This window comes from Pygocentrus nattereri, chromosome 6 (assembly GCF_015220715.1).
Source record: "Pygocentrus nattereri isolate fPygNat1 chromosome 6, fPygNat1.pri, whole genome shotgun sequence".
Classification (NCBI taxonomy): domain Eukaryota; kingdom Metazoa; phylum Chordata; class Actinopteri; order Characiformes; family Serrasalmidae; genus Pygocentrus; species Pygocentrus nattereri.
The window spans coordinates 26,463,401-26,487,113 of NC_051216.1; the positions used below are offsets into that span (position 1 = coordinate 26,463,401).

Consider the following 23,713-nt stretch of genomic DNA (forward strand, 5'->3'; position numbering starts at 1 on the left):
ATACAGGATCAGTATCGATGCAACTCTAGCTTCATTTGGATTACAGCAGATCGCATGTAAAGTCAGTTATATTAACTTCTCAAAAACATGCAAACAATGAAAATACACAACATAAAACTAGTTAATTATACAGAATAAAACAAATAAAAACAAAAAAAATGCTCAGTTAAGTATATTAACTTTTTTGCCATTATTATAATACTGTTTATCGAGTATTAGGGTATTCAGTATTTTTTTCTTTATTTGAATATTGCTGTAAGTAAGCATTGTTGGCTTCTGTGATGTCAGTAAGTAAAGCAATAAGCAGTTATGTAACAGCCCTATTTTTTCAACGCCACTTGAACAAACTCGCACACACTTGCTGGACTTACAGCTTGAAATACACACACAGTCACTCACACTCAAGAGTTCAGGTAGGGCCATTGAGAGAGAGCCAGTGCTGGAAAGTGGAGCAGCTGAGAAAGCTGCTGCTTGCCTCCGGTGATTACCACAGAGGAAAGGCCTCTTTTCAAAACTCCCGCAGCCAGTGCGCCGCCCGGCCACGGCCAGATAACGGCCTCGTTGTTGCCCGCAGGAAACGAACAAAGACCACCCTGTCCCCTTCCCTGTCTCTCCCCTTCTACCAGGTCTGTGTCCAAGCTTTGATTTCAGGCCGGTCAGGTACTAGGTATCTGTAGCCTGAGGTAATGTGAGTGCAGAGTGGGCCCAAAGCCTGGCACTACCAGCACAACGCCCAATAGTGTCCTATTGTTCCTAGGGCACAGTACTGGATGATGAGGGAAATCCAATACAGTGGGAGCAGTTTTAACACTCTTCTCCTGGGATGAGAGGGAAAGACTGTCACTGTTTTCTGTTCAGTCTAGAAAACCAACCTGAACATGTTGAACAGCAAGAAGCTCTTATTTTAGGATGTAATCTTGGATAAAAACAGGAAGTCACTAAAACAAGTCAGCACTAAACTAAGGATGTGCATTCTGATTAGTTTTGATATTTGAGTATCCATAAGAGTTTGAAAGAGTGAAAGGATATTCAGTTTACAGGATGTTGGCAAAAAGTACAATTCGGGATACCATTTTAAAAAATGGTTCTCCAAGGGTTCTTTGGGCAAAGAAATGGGAATGTGAAAACTCATAGGACCATTTGAATGCTTAAATGGTTCATTGAATGGTTCTACTCTATTGAAGGAAAACCTTGTTGTTTTAAGAACCTTTTACAAAATTGTTCTATATAGCACCAAAAAGGGTTCCACTATATACTGTATATTTTCTCAGATGAGGCAATGTAATATATCGCTGTTGTCGGTTCAAAAACTCGTATCTCCAAAACTTTACAGGAGAAGGAAAAAAACTACTCTAATTTTAATGTAAGTCTAAGGAATCAGACTTTTTTTCCAAGCAAATTTGAGTAATTTCCGTGTTTCTTCAGGATGGAGTGATCTCTGTGAAGGACATTGATCTGGTGATGTCAGAGGGTCTGGGCATGCGCTACGCTTTCATTGGCCCCATTGAAACTATGCACCTCAACGCACCAGAGGGCAAGTCACTGTTATTTATTCATGTCTTGTAATTTTTCATGACAATTGTAACTCTTGCTTGCATTTGTAATGGCCAGAGCAGAGTAAGGGTGGGCCCAACTTTCTCAAAGGCATTAAAATATTTAGATAATTGCTTTAGATAGTGATGATATGCAGTATGACGTATATTTTTGCATTAGCTGCCTTTTGGTTAGTATATTCAACCAGCCTTTTAGAGCATATGACTGTTAGCATTATGTGCCTCAAATGCTCTGTGTGTGTTGATAAATGTCTATGTGTGAAAGAGAAAGAGAGAGAAACTGTGTGTGTGTTGAGGAGGCCTCATGTTCATGGTGAATATCAGGAGGCAGTGTGAAATCTGCAGCACGGTCCTGCTCTGTAAGGTCTTGTGAAACCAAGGGTCTTGTTTGATGCATACACATGAATTACTGTTTTTGCTTCAATTGCCCAGCTCTTGAGAGCTTGTTATACACTGTCTTAAAAAGGGTACTGTACCAGTAAATTTTAGGCCCCCAGGGTATAGGCATTGTAAATGTACCCTCAAAGGCCTAACATTGGTCCTTAAGGTCCAACTGTTTGCCTTGAATGAGCTTTAAAGGCACACTGCATTCACTATCCCAGGGAGAGGGCACATATGTGTACCTTTTTATAACTAAATCAATGCAACCTAAAAAAAAGGCACTGAAGACCACCACAGTGACATTATTTGTACCCTAAAAATACAATTTATTGTTTGTAAGAGTGTAGGTATTTGGCATCCATTTTTAATGGAAGGCTAAATATTACCAGTAATACCATTGTGGAATAAAGTCAGTTGTTTAAGCTTTAAGTGGAGTGTCACATGCTATTTGTAAGAGGCTCTAGAGAGCACTCATGCCCATCTGACCCACAACCACTTAAGTTACACTTCAAGGCTCTGATCATGAAACTGAAGAAAACAAGGCACTAAATGCTTCAGTCTGAATAACAACTGTGCTGTCTTGGATGTAAGTAAGTCCAGAGTGACTGACAAGCCAAAGCCTTTTTTGTCAAACCTGCTTGGGGTAGTAGGAATTCGAAGTGTTTTAGTGAAATGGCTACCACAAGAACTATATAATAATAAAAAGCTAGTCAGTTGGCTAAGTAAGTCTTTGTATGTATATGCTGATAAAGATAGCCAGATATGCTTACACACTATAACGCGATATAGCATATAGGCAGTTAGACTGATATGTGTGAAAACTGTCTCCTCAGGTCTAGAAGACTACCTAAGACGCTATCGGGAGGGCATGAAAAGAGTACTGTCTAGTTTCGGGCCTGTTCCTGAGTTTGATGGAGAGGCGGCAGCTCGAATCAATAAAGTACGCCAGTCTATTTGTGTCAAATTCTGAAATGCTATAGAAAGTTCATAGATGTATGCAACTTACACAAAAAATGCATGTAATTATTGATTTTTGAATCATAAAAAATATATAATGATATATAATAGAAAGGATAAAAGTATATACCATGAAGCATGGGTGGGTAAAAGTCTTACATTTCTTACCAATATAGGAAATCTGTGAGCTCATCCCCAATGACCAGGAGCATCTCTCTGCCAGGAGAGAGCGAAGGGATCAGCTGCTGATGGGGCTGGCTAAACTGAAGAAATGAACGACTCCTCCCCCAACACACGCACAGCCTGAGCTGGAGGAGCATGGATCATTAGAATTAAGCCTGAGCTGCAGCTGTGGTTCAGAAAACAGAGTACAGGCTAATTCTTTTTGCTCAGGAAATGATTTTTTGACACTGGAATATCTGTACTTTTTCAAGCAATAGGGCCTCTGGCTAAAATGAACACAGATTTATAAATGTTTATTGTAATTCATTAGGGACAGCGATTTTCGATAAACTGAATAAACTGAAACTGTGTTTTACAACCTCAGATGAGTTTTGTTAAAATGACATTTACATGGCCCAACAGATTGAGCTCACAATTAAAGAGAAAATAAAAGGGATTAAGAATCAGTTGGTGAAGTGTTTGTGTCCTCCGTACTCCATGGTGGGTTAGACTCAACATAATGGAATGTCAAGGTAATGACCTTTAGTTAGCTATAGTTTATCTCTTATCACTTGTGACTGCTGCCGGATTCATTTATGGGCTATGGACAAGAACCAGAACATCAATACCACAGTTACATCCTGATAGATGATTAAACAAAAGGAAAGTTAAAGGATGTACGATTATAGATACTACAGCTGCTGTATTTGGTGCTATTTGGGTAATCTTCAGTAGTCTGCGGGTTTGTCTACAAGTTGTCTACAAGCAAATAAATCAGAAAGATATGCAGACAAACTATAAAACAGTATAGCATAGAATAGCCAAAGTACTACTTACAGTGGTAACGATAAAAATTTTAGTTTATAGTAATATTTGAATGCAGAAGCTTGAGGTCAGTAATTGTATAATTGCCATTAGTCTAATTTATGGTGGTTCAAGATGTTAAATCTCTCCCAGCAATTGTTCAGCCAAAAGTAATTTGGTTAAATAAGCATATGAGCTCTGATACACAAACTTGATATCTTGTAGAAGAAATGCTGGAATGGGTCTATTTGTGTGATGACAGGACATGACTTGCTTTTTCTCCTGAGTTCCGAGTTGTGTTTTAAAAGGAGGATTAGGCCGTGTGCACGGCTGGAAGTGAGTGAACACCTGCCAGAGGAAGGTCCAGAGTTGATCGTGGCTCCACCCTGAAGAGCAGGTACAGCCTCCAGAGTCAATAAGGCAAAATCTCCCGTGGCAGCTCGCCTCACTTCTGCATTCTTCATTCCACAGTGCAGAGAATCAGAAACGCTACAGGATTCACTTTAGCGAAATATGACAAAGTCATTTGGGTGTTTATAACGTAGTTATGGATGCGTCCTGCTTAATCCTGTAATAAGAGGTAAGTTGAGATTTATTAAGCACTCTGAGTCGTGTTCACTCCCTCCACGTTCACTTTCTACATTATCAAGTCTTATTATCTAATGGAAACCCTACGCACTTTATCAGTGAACGATCTTACAAATGTTTTGTGGCACTTTTTCTTCTTTTTTTATTTTTCTAATCTGATTGTTTTATATGAATCTCACTGCTGCGAAGTGTTTGGTGTTTTCAGTTGATTTTCGTGGAGTTGATTGGAGTTAAATCGTTTTGGTCCTAGGCTGTGTAGGCCTATATTTTAAAAGAGTTTGATCTTTTCAGATTTTATATCATGTAGTATACAGGATTGCTAATAATAACAATAATGATCATAATTTTAACTCAAAATGTTATAAATTCATTTATAGGTTGAGGTTGACTCAAATGTAAAGGAAAAAGAGAATTAATGGGGGACTCCACCCATTTTTAAATTTCATTTGTAAATTTTTACATAACTAAATGGTTGAGATGTAAACAAAGTCGCTCAGAGTGGTTTGATGTGAAACGCTCCATTCTAGAAAAACTTTTTGACTCAGAATTGTTCCCAGTGCTGGTGACGGGAATCAGATGTCTGAGGAGCTTAATGGCTCTAAAAGCTGCATCAGAGATTACAGGAAATGGTCATGAATATGCTGCCTGATGCCTGACACATTGTTTTAAGATAGTTTTGGTCTAAAATGTCCTGTTAATTCCAGGAATGTCCAGGAATTAGGATTTAAAGTAATTTAGTAATAGCCAACTCCATTACATGTACAGTCAAATAAATAATAATAATAATAATAATAATAATAAAGTTTCTGTGTGCCACATTCCAGGAGAAGTCACATTATGTGCTTGTATGTAAGGGGTAACGATACACTCAGTCTGCTTTCGATTTGATTCAGAGTGTCAGGTTTTCAATGAAGTATTCCCATATTTTGAACAAAATTCTAAATATAATCATTTTGCCCATCTTACTAATGATGCTAGAACTGGGAGGCAGGAGGGGCTTTGAGTTGTTGATTGGAGTTGATTGTGTTCAAACAATGCTATCGTGTTAGAAGACAGAAGTAACAATGTCAGTTTTCTGCAATGCATTATCTCATCTTCAAAATGCATAGTATCACAATAATCCAGTAGTATTATTATATACAATAGTAACAATGTATTGTTACACCACCAGCAGGGCAGCACATATATGAGCACGACTGTGATCATTTTTGGCTACTTATCCTGGGACACGCTAACTTCTTTGAGAAATTCTACTTCTATTATTATTTTATCTGTCAATTAATTAATTGTAGATGGTGTGGTTGCACAGTTACTGGAGTTGATAAACCTACTAGAAATCTTAATGGCAGTGCAGAAAGACTCCTTTCAGTGCTTGAACTGGTTTTGCTTTTCCCTCTGGTTTGCAGGTGCTGTTATCAGCAGTAGGCAGGATGAGTTGGGGAGCTCTGTATGCCCAGCTGGGAGGAGTGAACAAACACTCTACCAGCCTGGGAAAGATATGGCTGTCTGTTCTCTTCATCTTCCGCATCACCATCCTGGTATTGGCTGCGGAGAGTGTCTGGGGGGATGAGCAGTCAGACTTCACCTGCAACACGCAACAGCCCGGCTGCAAAAACGTCTGTTACGACCACTTCTTCCCTGTCTCACACATCCGCTTCTGGTGCTTGCAGCTCATCTTTGTGTCCACCCCAGCTCTTCTGGTGGCCATGCATGTGGCATATCGCAAGCGTGGTGTCAAGAGAGACCTCATTGCGACTAGGGGTGACAAAGCAAATGAGGAGGACCTGGAGAGCCTGAAGAAGAAGCGCTTGCCCATTACAGGCCCACTTTGGTGGACCTACACCTGTAGTCTGTTCTTCCGGCTCCTTTTTGAGGGTGGCTTCATGTACGCTCTCTACTTTGTGTATAATGGCTTCCAGATGCCGCGTCTTGTCAAATGTGAGCAGTGGCCCTGTCCAAATAAAGTTGACTGCTTCATTTCACGACCAACAGAAAAGACAGTTTTCACCATTTTCATGGTGGCATCGTCCGCCATCTGCATTGTTCTTAATGTGGCAGAGCTGGTTTACTTAATCGCTAAAGCATTCATGAGATGTTCAGCTAGAACCAAGCGAAGGCACTCATATGCACATCCAGACCATATGTCTAAAGACAAAGCTTATATGCAGAACAAAAGGAATGAGATGTTGCTATCATCAGCCTCTGATTCCTCAACTAGCAAGTCTGTATAGGACATCCAGTGCTGTATGGTTACCAGTATAGACCCCTGACATTTTATGTTTTCAGTTAACTTGTTTTATGTTGCCTATAATGGTATGTATACACATATTATTGGTCATAAATGCCTAAAAACAAACTGCAGTTGTAAAAATGGTGTGGTTTCTCACAATCTACAGTTCATTAGTCTTCTAGTTCAGGCTAGAAAGACCAATGGTGACACCTAGTGATGAATACAAATAAATGTTCATGTTGACATTGTTCTTGAATGTATTGTAATTGATCTGTCCTGTTTGTGGGCTACCTGACTGACATTCCTTTTGCATCGTCCCATAAGACAGAGGCCGATGGTTATGCTGGTACTTTAAGATGTTTTTATCAATGCAGCCGCTCACTTTCACTTTAGCCTAGCCTACCTTACGCTGTCAGTAATCTACTAAGGATGTGATTGAGTATCGGTTGCACAGGCCTCTGTTGGTTCCTCTGTGCCTTCGTCTTTTTAAATAAACTTCTTTGTGCTTAGCTTTTTGAATAAATGTTTTTGATTCATTGGGTGATAGTCTGTTTATGTTGGATCCACGTTCTGTCCTAATTATGTTGCTTCTGTCAGATCACGTTAAAGGAATTGTCAGCCCGTTCCAGCCTACGGAGTGCCTTACTAAACTGACTTTGTCAGAGTTGTTTATGTTTTAGCCTGCAATTATGTACTAAAATGCTCTTTTAAATACCAGAGAATAATTGTGCACATCCTGTTCTAATGATCAAATAATCCAGCTTCTCTTTGTGTTGTTCCATGTAAGCAAAAGTTACTGACTGCTGCTCCACTCTCTAGTTTTAGCAGTGCCCTTGCACCGACCCCTACAGGACATGTTACAGCTATCGGTTTACAACTGTGCCTTATTATAGATTGTGAATTTGCCTCCCTGTTCTCTGTTAATGGTAAAGCTTTAAGATGTTTAAGTCCTAAGATGTAGTATAATATGATGCAAATGACTTGAGTGTTCAAAAGTCAATATGAGGCCCTGATGGTAAGCCTACCTGTGGACAGGTGCGAGTGCTTTGAGCAATGGGGCACATAGTTGGCTCTTCTGTTGCACCTTATTAATCACCACCATTTGAGGTCACTCAGAAACTTCTTTGTACATGTTCTGCATTTTTGTACAGTTAGATTGCAGGAGAAAATGAACTGATACCTTTACATTTTGCCAAAATTGAGTGTCATTTGCACAATTGTGTTCTTGTAGTCTATGTTTAACACCTTAATAAATTCTTACACACTAGATTTTTGTGGGTGTGATTATGTTTTATTGTTTCAGCTGGGAAGTGCTGGTGTTCTGCCTGTGGAAAGCCAAAGGAGGGCGGTACGTTTCCATGCTATTTTGGGGAAGGGCTTCATCAACATTTAGCCTACTGGAAACTTTTTGAATTTATGTATAGTTGGTCGGGCTATAGGCGTGTCTGTCAATCAATCAATAAATGAGTGAAATACTGGACTGTAGATGATTCAGCTGGGAGTTTTTTGTTTTTTTTAGGGGTGGGGGGGTCCTGAAAGCTGGCGGACTGTGTGTTAGCCCTGGGTGCTAGGCAGTGAGTGTGTGAAGGCCCGTGTGAAGCTGAGTGATGGGCAGAGAGGGGCGTGGCGAGCAGCGTCCTAAATCCGCTCCTGCATGGCCACACAGAGGGAGAGTGGCGATGGCTGGGATTGGGAGAGAGCTGCGCCTCGCCACAGCCGGTCTCCACGTCCGAACCGACTCGAAAAACTAGCTCTTTTCCCGCAAACGGCAAAAGGTCGCCCCCGGGTCCACGTGTGAAGAAGTTTTTGTGCATGAATAAGTTGGCTGGCTGCTTTCAAAAGAGTTTGGTAAGCTGGCAGAGCTGCCAGGATTTGGGGACGGGGGGAGAGGGGAGGGCTCCTGCTGCCTTGGGAGGTCTGTATCCAGCGCACTCAACTTATGGCAGCAATGGCCGCTGGACATTACTTTCTGTAACTATGTTTGGCATCTTCAGTCTAAGGTATGCTTAAAGCTAGGTTCTTACAAATACCATCTTTAACCAATTTCACAAATCCTGGATGAATTAAGGTCTGGTTGTCTCAGCTTGGAATGCCTACAGGTTTTCCACTCTGATGTGTTGGAATATCACTGGTTAGTATTACTAACTAACTAACGCTGTAGGCATCTTTCACACCTACTTCTGTTAGTTGCATAAAGGACGGGACAACCAGCACAGGTACAAAAGGAAATCTGGCACCTTCCCTATTATCACACAGGCTGTCATCGCACCTAACCTGAGACAAGATTTTCTCTGCACTCATTTTTATATTTTAACCTGCTGCTCATCATGTCAACAAGTAGTAAGAAACATTGTAGCTAATCGGCTTGGTGGAATTACAGTTAAAGAAAGATCATTGAAACATTTTAACTGTACTTCTGTAGTAATAATAATAATAATAATAGGAATAATTGATTGCAATACAATAGCAAATCTAATAGAAATGTCAACTATATTGAATCATTTTCACACACTAGAACAAGCCTCAGTTATTCAGCTATTTGCTCAGTGGGACCACATATTATATTTGGGGATGAAGAATTTCACATTATTTAGAGAAAAATATTCAGGGGAAGCACTGAATGTGAGTCACTTAATGTGTATTCGCAAGTATTTTTAAATAATGATGTTACCATTTAGGAACCATTTAAGAATGTTGTGTATATGTTACCCTTTGTACTCATAGGAGCAACACAAGACATGTTTAACTTTTCTGTTTTATCAGATCAATTGAAATGCTAATCATACTTTAAAGCTGTAATTGAACTACATTGATTCTAATTTTAAAAATATGAGCTCTCATTGCACTATAATGCTTCTAATTTTCTGTTTTTTTTTCTTCAGGTGTCCTAAATAGCGAACCTTAGTCGATGGATTTACCACTCTCAATACAAGAACATTTTAGTAAGTAGCCTTTTTTCAACTCTGTTACAAATAAGTGCATGCTTTTTTTGCTCTTTTGCTAACTTGTTTCATGTACTGACAAATAAGTTCACTGGTGTTCCTTAGAAATTCATTGTTTTACATACACTGTTCAATAGCCCAGAGCAATATCCAATTACTCATTAATGGCAATGGTGTTAATGGTTACATATGTGGTGTGGAAAAAAAGTATTCTTAATTAAAATGGACAAGTGCAGAACTAAAGTAAATCATGTGTGCACCTGCTAAAACTGTTGATTTTAAATGCTGTTGGGGAGATAATGCCCATGGATTTAGATCTGGAATGAAATAATAGCCATAAGTGACAGTGGGTCATGTTATTCTCATTATTTAAATTAAATCTCCATATTCTTCTTTTAAATGTTCTTAACTTGGCTCCATTAGTAGGCCTATCTATAGGAACAGGGTACATCAGGGCCCTCAACATCAGTGTCCACTCAGTGCTCTCGGCTGTTTTTGAACATTATAATGTTGATCTCAGCACATGCCTGCTGGGCAGTGGAGCGAACAGGTGAGAGAGAAAGAGACTGTGTGTATGAGTGTGGTGATATAGTGTGTGTATGAGTGTATGCGTGAGTGTGAGGGGAGTGAGAGGAAGAGTGTGAGAGAAAGAGAGTGAGAGAGAGTTTGCTTACACTGTGCATGCCAGGTTCATAGCAGCCAGTTAGATGACCAAATAGAAAGGGCCAAAACATCTCTATAAAGTTTACAGTTAAGGACGATAACCTACGAAGCTAATATATCAGTATTTGTTTAGTCATTTTTTTGTTCTCCTCATTTGTTTGATTGTTCTGAACAACGGCTGCTTGATCAGTGCTGGGTGACTGGATTTTCCTCAGAGACGTGAAATGCTGTGTGAGTTAGTGTGGGACGTTCAAGCTTGTTCAGTGTTTTTTAGCTGTATTGCCATAATCGGTTCAGTTTAAATGTGCCTCTGAGTTGCGAGTCAAGGCAGGCACCACCGTTTGGATTGTTCTGTTGGTGATGCTCCAAACAGCTGTTGCTCACTGTATCCTGTTAGTGTTTTGTGTTTCTAGTGGTACTTTTACGACAAGACCTCTGATCATGTCCTTTTAATTTATCTTCCTCATCCATTTTTCCCCTCTCCCTGGCTACATGCACCTCCAGACTGTACTTTCTCCCTAGGCTAGAAATCGTGAAGCATGGGTGACTGGAGCTTTCTTGGGCGGCTGTTGGAGAATGCACAGGAACACTCTACAGTGATCGGCAAGGTCTGGCTGACTGTCCTCTTCATCTTTAGGATCCTGGTGTTAGGAGCGGCGGCGGAGGAAGTGTGGGGCGATGAGCAGTCGGACTTCACCTGCAACACGCAGCAGCCCGGTTGCGAGAACGTCTGCTACGATGAGGCTTTCCCCATCTCGCACATCCGCTTCTGGGTCCTGCAGATCATATTTGTGTCCACGCCCACTCTCATTTACCTGGGTCACGTACTGCACATTGTCCGCATGGAGGAGAAGCGCAAAGAGAGGGAGGAGGAACTGCGAAAGGCCAGCAGACTCCAGGAGGAGAAAGAACTCCTGTATAGAAACGGAGGGGGAGGGGAGGTTGGCAGAGGAGGAGGAGGTGGGGGGGGTGGCGGCAGTGGCAAAAAGGAGAAACCGCCAATCAGAGACGAGCACGGCAAAATCCGCATCAGGGGAGCCCTGTTGCGTACCTACGTGTTCAACATCATTTTCAAGACCCTCTTTGAGGTGGGCTTCATTTTAGGTCAGTATTTTCTTTATGGCTTCCAGCTCAGGCCGCTGTACAAGTGCGCGCGGTGGCCCTGCCCCAATACCGTGGACTGCTTCATCTCCAGGCCCACGGAAAAGACCATCTTCATCATATTTATGCTTGTGGTGGCTTGCGTGTCTCTTTTGCTGAATCTGTTAGAGATCTATCACCTTGGATGGAAGAAGGTGAAGCAGGGCATGACCAACGAATGTGTCCCTGACCACGAGTCACTAGATCACACTGAGGCGGTGGAGACAGAGTCCATGACCACTACCCCCAGAACTGCCCCTCCCACCCTTAGCTACCCACCCAACTACAGCGAGGCCACGGCCGAGTTCAAGATGGATCCTCTGCACCAAGAGCTTCAGGAGCCCTCCCCTTTCTACATTAGCAACAACAACAACCACAGGCTTGCTGCCGAGCAGAACTGGGCTAACCTGGCCACCGAGCAGCAGACTCGGGAGATGAAGGCCACTGCTCCCACTCCCCCCTCTTCCTCCTCCTCTTCCTCCTCCATGTCCTCCTCCTCTGATAACAAGCACCAGCCCAGAGAAGATGCTCCCCCCACCAGTGTTCCTAGCTCGAGTGGTGGCAGCTTAAATGGCAGAAAGAGTGAATTTGAGGAAGGAAAGGTCACTACTGTGGAGATGCACGAGCCGCCTAACACGCTCACTGACCTCCGGCGGCTGAGCAGGGCTAGCAAAGCGAGCAGCGTAAGAGCAAGGCACAACGATCTGGCTGTCTAGTGACCATACTCACAGCTCAGATTTATATATATATATATATATATATATATATATATATATATATATATATATAATATAAACAAGAGAGTTTAAAGGGGAGGAAATAAGAGGCAGGTTGCTGGATATAATTGGGGAATTAAATTTAAAAATTACCCCGACAGCTGTGCAGTCAGTGAGTTGTAGTGTTGTAGTATTGAGGTTCAGCACATGAATGGTGTCTGATGTTATGTGGTAGTTGAGTGGATGGATAAAAAGTTAATCTATTCAGATATTAAGTGTTTAATTGTATGATTGAAGGCCTGTCTGTACTTAATATTTAATAAAAAAAACATTAAGTTCCTGACAAAATAGACAAAAATCAATTTTGTTACACAGAGCGTTCATAAATTGCCACTGTATAAGCATTAAAGGTACTAGATTGTTACATGTAGGTACTATGTGGACAGTAGCCTTTGTATCACAAAGCTGTCTTGACCAAACTGTCCTATTGGTGAAGCTAGTTTATTTATTTATTTTTAGCTCCATCAGAGTACACTGTATAATTTACATTTCATGATACCAAGTCATTTGTATGCATCTAAGGTTTAATGATTAGATTTGAGAGTTTTTAATATATAACTATGTTTAATTTTGCCATCAGATACACAAAATCACTTTTTAATCAATTTAATGTAGACAGTAATGTTTAATGTTTACTTTGTGTCAGAAGAAAATTATAGAAAACACCAAAAAAGATGCATATGCCAATTGCACATCCTCAAATGAGAGAAATCAAACTGTGAATTACTGAAGCACAGTGACATATGTCCTGTTTGATGTATTTCCAATCAATATTATTACTTAGATTAGTATAAATACAAATGCAGATGTTATACAGAGGCTATAGCTTTTAGCTAATAGGGACTGACATACTGGAACTACAATTCACTGATTCACAGCTTATTTCTTTGACCTCGTTACCTGCTGCTCTGTCTGAAACTGAGATCTCCCCTGAAATTGTAAGAAATTGCTATTTAGGGTGAGAAAATGAAAGGGGAGTTGTTTCATTTTGAAATAGTGGTCAGAAAACACTGCATATGCCATGAAGCTTCCTGCTCAAAATTTGCTAGTCTCTCCTTTTTTGAATTACATCCCAATATACTATCTTAAATGTACTTCTAATTGCCATGATTCCAGCTCCTGCCTCTACATTTGACTCACCCAGAGTGAAAAAATTGCATATAGGAAGAACAGTGAAAGGTTTGTCTACTCAAGTTAAAAAGCACATTGCCAAAGCACCAGTGTCATCATGAAATATATAGAGTCCTCAAAAATGCAGAAACCTAAAAAAGCTCATCAGTTGATTGTAGAGTTTTTTTTTTTTTTATCTCACAGGTCGGCTGATGCAGAGATTTTGGAATCTGAACTTATTCCCACAGGCCCCTTGATTTCAACTTTACACTCCTAGATTAGATTTGAGAGTTTTTAATATATAACTATGTTTCATTTTGCCATCAGATACACAAAATCACTTTTTAATCAATTTAATGTAGACAGTAATGTAAATAGTACTGACTCTCACTACATGTGCTATTGGAAATTTCTATTAGTTCTATTTCTAAAAGGGCTGCTTTTAAAGAAATTGGTTGATAACTAAAACAAAATCATTGCTTTACTGTAGTCAGTTTGTGATTACCAGAATGATGTATTTGCTTTTAATACATCAAAGATACGACAAGTGTCTTTATGCCATTATGAAGACTATCCCATCTTTCCTTGTCCATTTTCAGGTTACTATAGAAGCCTTTACCATTACTGACTACTACAGCTGTAATAGGCAAGAGAACGCTCAGTCTTTTCTATGAAATACAGCAAAGATAGCCCAGCCTTAGAAATCACACAAAATCAACGCAACAACTACTCTAAAGACAAATAAGCATTCAGACATACTACACCAATCAAAGGCCAGAAGATGCGCTTTTACCCCTGAAGCTGAGCTGACTTTTGCTTGTGACAGCACTAAAATATTTTACTTTTATCAAAACACAGTATTTAAAGATGTATGTTATTTATTTTCTGCTATTTTAATGTACTCAAAACAAAAGTGTGTTGTCATTTTTGGTTCTTAAAGTTTACATTTTAGTAAATAGATGAAGATTTGCACATTTAGGCAAAACATGCTGTTCAGTTAATTACATATTGGTAGAAAAGAGGAAAAAAAATGACTCTGCTTTGATATTTTTGATCCTTAAAGGAAAATGTCTTAATGCTAAAATAGTGACTCTTTGTGTTAAAGACAGTATTATTCAAATAAAATGACATCAAATGTGATTTGTAAACCCACTTTGTAGGGTACAGGAATAGGCTTCCCATGTTTGGATTTTAAGACTGTTAACTTTTAAGCCTGAATGGAATGCAGAAAGGTTGGACATGTACAAGAATATTTCATCAGTGTTGAAAGAGCTGTACTTCTAGACCCATGAGTAATGTTCTTAGTTGCAGCCTTTTACCTTACTGTAACACTCATCTCTTGAACTACTGATTTATCTCATGCAGAGCAAGACTACTCTGACCAATCAGGGAAATGAACCATCTACATATGCTCAGAACAGCAGCCTGTTTAAATGCTGTCTTAAGAGAAGTGCCTTGTGTATTAAATTTTGTAAAAACACGTTGATGTAAATGTTCATTTACCTCAAATGTTTACAAAACTGTTACTAAATAAAATTTTTGTACCATAAAACCATGTTTCCATTTGGTCTGTGAGATTTATCTATTGGAACACTGCCTCCCAGTAATATTCGTTTTAGAGATTGCGGCTTTTCAGCACTGAGCTCCAGACCCACTACAAATCCACTCTCACATGGAGACAGAACATATCAGCTAACTTTTCAGTGCATACAAAGTGTGAGATGAACTGAGCCAGAACGAGTGCAAAAAGTAGTTGGTGCGTGATATGCATAATCCTTTGAGATGCTCTCCATTTTACCTCATGTTTCCACAATAAGCTATATATGTTAAGAAAAGCAACAGCCAACAATACCTACAGAGATTTATTCAAAGAACATACACTTAATGACCTATAACCTTTAAACTTATCACTAGCTGACTGTGGATTCCTCATGGGGGTGTGAAGATGTGATAGTGAGCTGGAAAGAGGCAAATATGACCCTCCACTCACACTCTTCATGACAGCTTGCACATATGCCAGCAAACAATTAAAGTGAAACCAAACTGGTATTTTCATCCTCCAATGACAAAAGTTGACTGTGAATATCTCACAAAACAATCGCTAACATGTTGGCAGCAAACTCAAAATATCAGGTGAACCTCCAGTCCTACATCCCTTTCCCTGAAAATAGTAATGCAGTTACTAAGTTTGATGAATTTTACAAAAACTTTAACACATCTTGCAAACACAGTGTGATTCTGTTACATTTTTAATATGGCTTTGTGCTGCCCTCACTAGCATAGCTAACAGACCAATACAGACCTCCCCAAGATAGAATTTTAATTCATAGGAGTCATTATAAAAATGCAGCATAGAAGTATTTATTTATTTTTGAATTATAAGCTGCACTTATATATTATATTTTATTGTATTGCAATTTATTGTATTGTATTTTATTGGATTGTAGTTTATTTTATTGTATTGTAAAGAGTTCTGTGTTCAACTCTGTTCCTACAGTGACTTTTTGTTTCTAGCAGTATCTGAGCTCAGCACTGTCTTTTTCTCTAAGCTATTGGTAACTAGCAAAGATAAATGCTCTAGATAGACAATGTAAATGTAAATGTAAATGTAAGTACAAAAATACTACCTGAATGTTACAAGCTTCAAATGTCTAAGTTTAAGTTAGCGCTTCCATAAAATGTGACTATAAAGTACCGCTAGCTTGACGTTAGCACAACACTGCAAATTTCCTAGCAGAACTAACATTAGGCTAGCAGTGGTAATCAGACTTTTAAAAGGCTATAAAGAGAATTGAAAGGTCTCTGCTTTAAACATTATGTAATGGCATTCACAGTATGTACCTTTATCATGACAGTATCTGGCATTCAGTGAAACAAAACATCCCACACTTTACCTCCTCCACCATCCAGGTAGCTGTAGCGCTAGCTCTACTGGCAGCCTTTGTCATTTAAACCTTCAGAGCCACAAAAATCACCAGTGATTGCCTGGTTACATTTACTCAGATACATACAACTTGATGATCTCTTTTTTTGTCTACTTTCATTATGTGGCTCTATCTGACTTTTAAGTTTTAGCATTTTACAATGATAAAACTAAGTATGTAAGATGTTTGTTTGAACTGTTATTTTTGTACTTTACTTTGTTTAATTTTGTACTCTAGCTCTATTTAATGCTTTGCACTTGTATATGAAGCACACTTGACTACCATGTGTTTAACACTAACCTATTTTTCCCAATTAAATTTTCAGCTGCCCTGTTTCTTAAAAATAGGCAGAATAATCACTGAAATGACAAACAGCTTTACTAACATAACCCTAAATTAATTTTAAATTGATTCAATGCTATGAAAGATATTTTACATTCATCTTAATGTAAGATTATGCTGTTATTATTCTTATAGAAAATTATAAGACGTGCATGATCTAATATACTACAATATAATCTACAAGGCTGGCACATGAGTTTTTAAAATAGATCTGTGGTGCAAATATATATTTTAGAAATACATTGTGCTGAAATAAAATACATTTTTAAAACGTGATTTGAAACTTTCCCCCTTTATTTGTATATTTTACACATTGGCCCCCAAACCAAAATGGCAACCCTGAATGACGCAGACCTATTATGTATTCCATTCTTAGTACTTCTGATGACATCGCACTGCTCTCTTACCCTATAACATTTTTTTAAAATACAGTGAAATAACTTCTAAATCTGCTTGCCTGGACTATTTAATATTTCACTCTTAAAAATAAAGGTGCCAAAATGGCAATGCCATAGACTGCGGTTCCCCACAGAACCTTTCAACAATGGTCCTTTAAAGACCTATCTTTGTAAATGAGATATGTGAGTGTAAATAATCCCTAAATATGTTTGAAGTACGTGCACATAATGTAAAAGTTCTACAACAGATAAACTTTTTTTCTAGCATCTAAAAGACTTAGCCGTGTCAGATCAGCCTGAGTAATAGACTCTTATGCATGTTTCATGTGGCCTGTGTCTAGACATTTAGGAAAGGACGAGGGTGTTGGGTTATTTTCGGAGTGAGGGATTAGGAGAACAATGTCTGTATTACACAGACAAACTTCCTGTCATAGTCATGAATGTTTGCTCTCCTAAAAGCTTCTTCTTCATGTTTTGAATTCCAGAATTTTGAGCAACAAGACAGAAAACTAGAGAAGCAAGGAAGAAGGAAAACGGACATCACTGAAACAAAAGAGGTCATTGTGGAAGAGAGCATTGGAGCAGGAAGCGTGGGGGGTGGAGGAAAGGAGCTGAGCTGTGGTGAGGAGATGATAGGAGATGATAGGTGATTGGTGTTGGATGCACTGGCTGCAGTGTGTCATGAGATAGCCTGTCTGCTGGCAGAGGGCTCCAGTGCTAGCTGTGAAGGGCAGGTCTGTGTGGGGCCCAGCAACATCAGCTCAGAGGTGGAAAACACACAGGCAGTTATTTATAGCCTTTAATCACCTAGCAAATTCACCCCGGGCCCTGAATGCCTCTGTTTCCCAGTGTTTAGTCCATGGGAGCCTCTTAATGTATCGTACTGATCTAAAGCAAATGTTTTAGGCAGCCATGAAAATAGTTACATTTATCTCTATAAGTGTTTTTTCCAGTAAAACACTACATAACATTAATGAATACAAATAAACCAATAAGAGTAAAACGTGTTTTTCCTTTTTTTGTTTAAATATGTTTGTTAGATGTCTACAGTTAAAAGATCACAAATTTTGTTCCTTACTTCTCTGCACTTCAGCTACTGTGGGGATTTAAGCTCCATTAGCATCACACCTGATATAATATAATGAAATGAGGTTGTAGATGGAAACCTCAAAGCAAGGGTATTGTTCCAAAATACATTAACGAATACTTGAGAATTTTCTTCTTTTTATTATATACATTATAGGGTTTTACACATACAAGAAATACATGTTAACATCACCCTTATTAAAAATTAAAATATATTTTACAGTATGTATCAGCTTTTATTGTTTTTGCCAATAATTGAATAGACAGCATTTTGGAATTAATCTCTTACTGAAGAGAGGTTTGGAAATTGTTAACATACTGACAGATATAACATGCAATGTATTGATAATTTGTTTATTTATATTTATTTATCATAAATATTTATATTTATATTTTAATATTTATAATATATATATATAATGTTTATATTTATATTCATATTTATAATTTAATATTTATAATATATATATTTATTTCTATTTTCTCACAAAAATGCTTGCCGCCCAGATAATATCTTTGTGTATGCCTTTTCTCAGAAGCCTAAAACTTTTGTATAATACTGTATATTGGCATCCTAGACCAATTTAGTTGAAACATGCAGTTTAATGTCGTATAGACCAAGTAGTTGGTCTAATGATTATTAAAAAAGATGGTTAAGATTTAGGTAAAAACAGCACAGAACAAAACTTCTATCATGTGTACACTGCAGTAAATGATGAACTTCATGTAGTATAGCAAAGATATCTTTACTGAGGTGCTGTGTAAAACCCCAGAGGTCAGCGTCAATGAGAGGAAGAGCCATGTGAGTGAAACGGGTGTACACTACAGTGACACCAACAGGTTTGGTGGACAGTAATCCATTAGATAATGGTCACTTCTATATCTATATACTGTATGTATGTATGTATGTATGTATGTATGTATGTATGTATATATGTATATATGTATATATACAATCAGTCTGGATTTTCCCCTTAAATAATCTGGATTAACTAAGCATGTTTCAGAACTAAAAATCAAAGTATATACACTAAAACCTTTTTCAGTTTGTTCAGTGAACATCCAGTGGCTAGTTATGTTTGTATGATTTGGCTGAGGAGTATTGCATAGAGAAATTACTCACATGGCTTGCTTTGTATGTCTAAACAGACGCTTATGGCATTTATCTTACATTTTACTTAATCTACCACAGACAAACACTGAGGCAATCATGAACAGTATGATAAATTATACCCTCTTTTTAAAATAGAGTTATTAAAAATGTTTTTCTGAGATACATCTCACACTGAACAATCACATCTCCAAACACACATAGCCATAAATGAACTGCCAAAAAGGTTCAAATGTGGGTTGTACCAAAAAAAATGTGAGAAATGCAGTTGTCATCCATTCTGGTGCCCCTCCATACTGTGCAGCTGGACGCTCTGCTCCCCATCCAACACACACTGGCAATGCCCCTCCCTCTCCCTCACCCATCTCTCTGTTGTTTTATAATTAAATGGTGACATTAGTTCATATCATGTGATTCTGAAGGGATTCATCAGACATTAGAGAGCCTAATCGCCACCTATAGTCTGCCCCTCGCCTCTGCCACGGCTCTATCCCAAATGACCCTGCTGAGGGCAGCACTTTCTTTATGTGTCCTGAAAGGCCTGGGGATTGAGCCCAAACAAAAAAACCCCACGAGGGTGAAAAAATGTTTTTACGTCCGCCTGCCCCTCTCGCTAGGCTGACTGTGTGTGTGCTCAGGGTTGTTTTAACTTTAGATCAATGGGACAAGTTATTGGAGTCTGGCCAACTTTAAGGGATAGAAAAGAAAGAAAAAAGCTGTCTCTTCAAAAAAAAAAGAGGGTTTGTCATACTTGCACAAATGCTCTGAAAACAGCCTGCTATTTCTCTCCACTCGATAACAAATTCAAAGTTTCTACCTTAAAATCACCAACTTTAAACAGAATATTTCTCCCTAAAAACCAGAACACACAAAACACACACATACATAAGTAACACACACAGTGAGGCTCTCAGGTCCGTAGGCACTCTGACACATAGGTGGGCTCAGCTCTGGGTTCTGGGGTCAGAGGAAAAACACAGCAGCCACTGCTCCGCTCTCCAAACCTGCAGTACACAGCCCAGCCGCCATTGGAATGATGGGTAGTTATCATAAGACAGACAAGCAGGCATAAATGTTAATGAATTTGATACCACTGTTCCATCCTAGTCCCACCCCTGTATGATCACAGAGCCCATATCCACACCCGGCAAAGAGCGCCCTCTGACGAACACATACAGAAGCCGTTCTTTTAACGGATACCTTTCTAACTGTATGTGAACTAACTATTTAAAATCTGCTTATTTATCAGCATTGTACAACTATTTAATATTAAGACATTAAGACATTTACAGCCAAAAAATAGCACAATGTAAATATTTAATTTGAGTTTAATTCAGAAGTGCTGTTTATCTATTTGTGACAATTTTGGATATAACAGAAGGAATGACAGCTGAAAATATAATGGAAAACACATTTTTCTTTCTCTTCATATGAGATGGCCCAATTGTGTTCCACCACATTAGATTCAAAAGTCAGAATAAAGTTATAACAGCATGGCTGACTAAAAAGTCACTCACCAGTGATTTCATATAGAAGTCATAGTTTTGGGCCCCCTTGTCATGGAGCACATTCTTAAACATTAAATCATGAGGTAGTCTGGGGACTCTGCCAAACATTAAATAGAAGGGTGCAAAACTGGTGGTGTTGTGCACAATACAGTTGAACACGATTGTTAATGTTTGAATCATTTGGGGCCACATGATGGATGCAACGATCATGTTGCCCAGTGTACTATTAAACCTCTCTGTGCTTCCATTGCCCAAGAAGTGGTATGAGGAGGTCCTGGACAATGCCAACCAACTCACGAAGCTCAGCGATGAATTTGCTTTTACAGTTTGCTGCATGATGAGAATGGATACATGCACACAGAATAAGTTGTCCCAGAGCTTTTTGTCTGTTCTTAGCTGTTAGTTCCCAGGAGAGAAAAGCATGTTCTAACCTAGCGACATGGTGTGTAAATACCAAAACATCAATTGTATTATTGTTGTTGTGTTCAGCTGATCAAAGTTTTACACAGATCAGTTCCAGTGGAGCAGTGGTTATAATATTCTTCAATATGGCCCTTGTTGCAGGTTCTGGAGTCCTGCTGAAAATATATTCTGACAGGGCTTAACATCATTTCTGGTGTCTATCTTGGGCAAGAAAAGCATACATGGCTGACCCTGATGTCTAGCCACAACCTAGCTTGAATTTGTGGCTGGAAAAGATGGAAAACCACGGCTAATGACCTAGCTTGACTTTACCATCTGGAACTTGTGATAAAACCATGCTGAGACCATGAAGAGATGCTTCTGTGAAAAGGATAAAAGGCTATTAAACATTTGCAGCAGTGAACGAAGTACACAAATCATGTACTTGAGTTAAAGTAGAGATACCCAAGGTAAAATATTATTCCAGCAAAAGTAGAAGTCCTTCCTTTAGACCTCCACTTGAGTAAAAGTACAAAAGTATTTACCTTCAAATGTACATAAGTATCGAAAGTGAAAATACTAAAAGATTATTTATGATTCTAATGCCCAATTACTATTTTTGGTACTCTTGCTTCATTAACTAATTTTACGTGAAAATACTCCAGTGTCACTTTTGGTAAATCAATCTTTCAATAGAATGCCATTAATTAGTCTGACACTGATGTCTATTAAAATTCTTATAAGCACAAAACACTGAAGGCAAACAATTTCCATTAGGTAGAACCAAGTGGCTCTGAAATAACTATTTCTAAATAAGCAAAGTTTCGATTTAAGATTTATTTTCAACTTAGCTACAAGTTTAAGTTTAATAAAAGCTTGCTTTAAACACAGGTTTGCAAATGAGGCTTCTTTTACTATATTGCATCTGTAGAACTATGTTCATAAACAGAAACTAGCCAAAACAAATTTACTATAAAATTAAATGTTTGTATAAATTCAGAAAAAAGACAGATGCCAATGACAACTGCATATGTGTACATATTTCAATATTGTGGTCTATTTACACAAAGTTAGGTTAATTCCATCATTTATGTTGAATATAAACTTCCTAACTTTTTCACTGTTGCACTGATGTTACGCCTTGTGCTTACTGGGTAGGTATGTCCAACAGGTCAAAATAAGCTCAACACAAAGTATACGCTGTACCCTGATTGGTGTGCTTGCTTTGCATGTCTTATATTTTGACATGTTACATTTTTATGCACACATAAGCCAAAAGGAATGACAGATTTTGCATAATGTAGTGGAGTAAAAAGATATATGACTTTGAAATGTAGTGGAGTGAAAATAAAATGTTCAAAATGGAAATACTTTAATAAAGTAAAGATACACCATAAAACTGCTTAAGTAAAGCAATGAATTATTAATTATTATTAGCATTATTATTAATGTTAATGAAAAATTCCACTCTACAAATATGGAGAGTATCATCAGCAAAGAAATTTAACAATTGCACAGCCTTTTGTACTCATACAAACCCAAAGGCACACAAAAAGCAGACAAGACACAAGACAAATAGACATATCTGCCAACTTGGTGTTGCATCACAGCTTGACACATGAGTGCGATGACTCTACACACCAAAACATTCCTAGGACATACTCTAGATGATAGGTTTCTGGTGACAGAGTGACCATGTGTGGCAGCTTTCATCATAACATACGTCTTCTATGAGAGAAGAGTAGCTGCTTGCCATGGTTTCACTGTGCCAATTTTTCCTAAACATCTCTGGCTTAGTAACTGACTGAAACACAGATTAGTAACTCAAGAAATTGCTCACATTTTGGACCTCTGGTTCTGGATATGATGTGTTTCCATTACTTGTGATCAGACTTTGTGATCAGACATTGTTTCTATGATGCATTCAATCACATTTGTTTAGATCATAAATTCATCACGCCAGGAACAAGAAAGCTGGCACAATGAACATGGACTCACGTTCTTCAAATTCAATTTGAATATGCACCTTGAATGAGTACTATCACAGCCAATAAGCACAATGTTAGGAAGAACAGTTTGTTAGTTTCAGTTCACTCTCTTCACTGAGCGTGCATGACATAGAACCTGAATCCAACAGTCCTTTTATTGCAGCATGGCCACTGACCAACACAGAGGTTTACTGGCTTCTTCGTATTTCTGTGAACCTACAAAAATTTCTGTCTTCTCTGCCAGTAAAGGTACACATAGATTAATTCCCAGTTTGACTTAATGAGGTAGCAGTAACACTGCCCATGTTTTCTCTCTCACTACATCGGCTAATTAGTTCAAATGACAGCTATAAGTTTGCACATTGCTCACCTGGGGCTAGGCAGTGCTTCTACACTCAATCTTGAAATGGCCTGGCTGTAGGCAGAGGCCACAAAGTCAATAAAGTTTACAATAATCATATTTTAAGTGTTATTGTTTTCCACTCACTCAACAAGGCTGGTGGGTTTTTGCCTGAGAGCTATAGTGTTGCTTCTGTCACTCCCAACATACAGAGAGATAAAGTAGAACCAGAAGATGTGGTTAACTGCACTGGTGAAGCAATGCAGGGTTGTGAATGACTAGGGGCTTAGACAGGTTGTTGAGACTCC

The 23,713-nt window shown here is 38.6% G+C and overlaps 3 protein-coding genes across 5 annotated transcripts in view; all 3 read left to right on the forward strand.

The window, feature by feature from the left end:
• cryl1 (crystallin, lambda 1) overlaps nucleotides 1–3,520 on the forward strand; it is an 18,837-nt gene extending 15,317 nt beyond the window's left edge. For both annotated transcript variants that reach the window (XM_017704625.2, XM_017704624.2), the window contains exons 6-8: nucleotides 1,426–1,534; nucleotides 2,768–2,874; nucleotides 3,068–3,520. In XM_017704625.2, coding sequence (XP_017560114.1) covers nucleotides 1,426–1,534; nucleotides 2,768–2,874; nucleotides 3,068–3,166 — 315 coding nt within the window. In that variant the 3' untranslated portion in view covers nucleotides 3,167–3,520. The remainder of the gene's footprint in view (nucleotides 1–1,425; nucleotides 1,535–2,767; nucleotides 2,875–3,067) is intronic.
• A 547-nt stretch (nucleotides 3,521–4,067) lies between these two features.
• Nucleotides 4,068–7,944, forward strand: gjb8 (gap junction protein beta 8). Its single transcript, XM_017704626.2, has 2 exons — nucleotides 4,068–4,437; nucleotides 5,852–7,944. The coding sequence occupies exon 2, from the start codon at nucleotides 5,876–5,878 to the stop codon at nucleotides 6,674–6,676; it is 801 nt and encodes a 266-aa protein (XP_017560115.1). The 5' UTR covers nucleotides 4,068–4,437; nucleotides 5,852–5,875; the 3' UTR covers nucleotides 6,677–7,944.
• A 418-nt stretch (nucleotides 7,945–8,362) lies between these two features.
• Nucleotides 8,363–12,140, forward strand: gja3 (gap junction protein, alpha 3). 2 transcript variants are annotated; one of them, XM_017704628.1, is made up of 3 exons: nucleotides 8,363–8,523; nucleotides 9,558–9,617; nucleotides 10,785–12,140. In XM_017704628.1, the coding sequence occupies exon 3, from the start codon at nucleotides 10,820–10,822 to the stop codon at nucleotides 12,134–12,136; it is 1,317 nt and encodes a 438-aa protein (XP_017560117.1). In that variant the 5' UTR covers nucleotides 8,363–8,523; nucleotides 9,558–9,617; nucleotides 10,785–10,819; the 3' UTR covers nucleotides 12,137–12,140. The 2 variants fall into 2 exon arrangements, with proteins under 2 accessions (XP_017560117.1, XP_017560116.1); XM_017704627.1 differs by lacking the exon at nucleotides 8,363–8,523 and adding an exon at nucleotides 8,535–8,675.
• Nucleotides 12,141–23,713: the final 11,573 nt, after the last annotated feature.